This window comes from Nestor notabilis, unplaced genomic scaffold (genome assembly GCF_000696875.1).
Source record: "Nestor notabilis isolate BGI_N333 unplaced genomic scaffold, ASM69687v1 scaffold20365, whole genome shotgun sequence".
In the NCBI taxonomy this organism is placed as follows: Eukaryota; Metazoa; Chordata; class Aves; order Psittaciformes; family Psittacidae; genus Nestor; species Nestor notabilis.
The window spans coordinates 8,390-10,350 of NW_009930985.1; the positions used below are offsets into that span (position 1 = coordinate 8,390).

The following is a 1,961-nucleotide window of genomic DNA, read 5'->3' on the forward strand; positions in this document are numbered from 1 at the left end:
AGCCACAGCTTCTCTGGGCACCCTGTGCCAGCGCCTCAGCACCCTCCCAGGGAAGAGCTTCTGCCCAAGAGCTCACCTCAGTCTCCCTTCTGGCAGGTTCAAGCCATTCCCCTTGTCCTGTCCCTCCAGGACCTTGTCCAAAGCCCCTCTCCAGGTTTCCTGGAGCCCCTTTAGGCACTGGAGCTGCTCTAAGGTCTCCCCTTCAGAAGCCTTCTCTTCTCCAGCTGACCCAACCCAGCTCTCTCAGCCTGTCTGGAGATGAGCTCCAGAACCTCACCAGAGCTGCCATCGGGACCTGAAGCCACCTGAGCCCTCACCTCCCCCTTGATGGCGCAGCGGCCGATGGCTCGAACTGCCTTCCTCACGAAGTCCACGTCCACCTCTGTGGCGTATTCCTTGAGCTCTGCCAGCACCTGCGAGGGGACGAGACACTGAGAGCCCGGCAGCGAGGAAAAGCACCAGGGAAGCAGGGCAGGGACCCAGCAGGAGCCAACCGGGTGGTGGAGCTGCTCCATCGCATCCTGTTGAGCTGGGTCTGGGGTATCTCGTATGAATCCCCCTCCCTTGGGGCTGCAGCTCCCTACACACCCTCCTTGGTGCCCCCCGAGCAGGGCCGGGCAGCCCCTGACCTGAGCGATGTTGGCCTGCGATGCCAGGCGGATCATGATGTCCAGCTTCTCCAGTTTGACGTAGATGGGGTCGTTGTACTTCACAAAGAACACCTTCATCTCGTGCTTCAGGATCTCGGGCCTGGATGACAACGAGAGGCAGCAACTGAGGGAGAGACACTCTAACCACAAAGAGAGGACATCAAAAAGCCTCCAGAAACCGACCCCAATCCTGCTGCACGCTGGTCAGGAGATGGATGAGGACTCATTCACCTCACTTGCAGACAGCTAATGCCCCCAGTCCACACCAATTCATTACTCCATCAGCCTCCTGCAAGCATGAACCATTGCTCCTGATCTGAGGCTGGAGCTGGGATGGGGAAAGATCGAGGACACAAGCTGGAGAAACCCTGACGCGGAGAGTGAGCAGCTCTGGGCCAGCAGGACGAGGCTCCTTGGCCACAAGCACAAGGTTTTGGGGGCCTGTTTAATGCCAAGGAATCCAAGATCCCATGATTATCCCGCCAGGATTGTGTCCCTTGGCTCCCCTTTGCTGGCACACGGGGGACAGCACAACCTTGCCACAAAGACATGAAGCAACAGGGGACATTTGTCTTGCCAAGGGACATGTTGGGGGGAGCAGGGATGCAAAGCCAGGCCCTAGGGCTAGGCTGGACCTTTCTCATCCCCTCTCTAAGCTGGGAAGAGATAGGCCAGGCCCAGCTCCAAGGGACAACCTGCTCCACATTGCTGCTCCCAGGGACACTAATTGCTTCCCGCTTCTCCCAGAAATTACTGCTATTTTTAAGGGACAACTATGGTGATGGCTGGGAGGAGCAGAGAGCATCTGCTGGGGCTGTCACTGCAGAGTGGGGCTCTCCTGCTGGGCAGCTCTGCTCTGGGCACACGTGTGGGGCCTTGGACACCTCCTGCCACCATCACACTGAGATCAGCAAAGGGACAAAAGGACTCTCAGTGTTTATGCAAAGAGAACGGCAGAAACAAGCTGATATGACAGAGATGCATCACTAGGCACTGAGTGACTAAACCAAAGCGTCAGCTTCTGCCCTCTCCATCGTTTCCTGCCCAAAGAAGCAATAATGTAAAATAAATTGTAAATAACATGAGATTTTGAATAGATTTTGGGGGTGTGGTCAACGAGAAGCTCCTCATGACCTGGCTCCAGTGTGTGCTGGGCTGCACCCCCAGAGCATGAGCAGCTGCTCAGGGAGGGGATCCTGCCCCTCTGCTGTGCTCTGGGGAGACCCCCCAGAAGCCCTGATCCAGCTCTGGGGAACAGCACAAGAGGGACATGGAGCTGCTGGAGCGAGGCCAGAGGAGGCCCCGGAGCTG

At 57.4% G+C, this 1,961-nt stretch overlaps 1 protein-coding gene across 1 annotated transcript in view; it reads right to left on the reverse strand.

The window, feature by feature from the left end:
• The window catches only part of AP1B1 (adaptor-related protein complex 1, beta 1 subunit), a 16,251-nt gene that overhangs the window by 8,089 nt on the left and 6,201 nt on the right, over positions 1–1,961 (reverse strand). Inside the window, exons 7-8 of the mRNA XM_010015676.1 lie at positions 630–750; positions 318–413 (exon numbers count right to left, since the gene is read on the reverse strand). Of these exons, the coding sequence (XP_010013978.1) occupies positions 318–413; positions 630–750 (217 nt within the window). The remainder of the gene's footprint in view (positions 1–317; positions 414–629; positions 751–1,961) is intronic.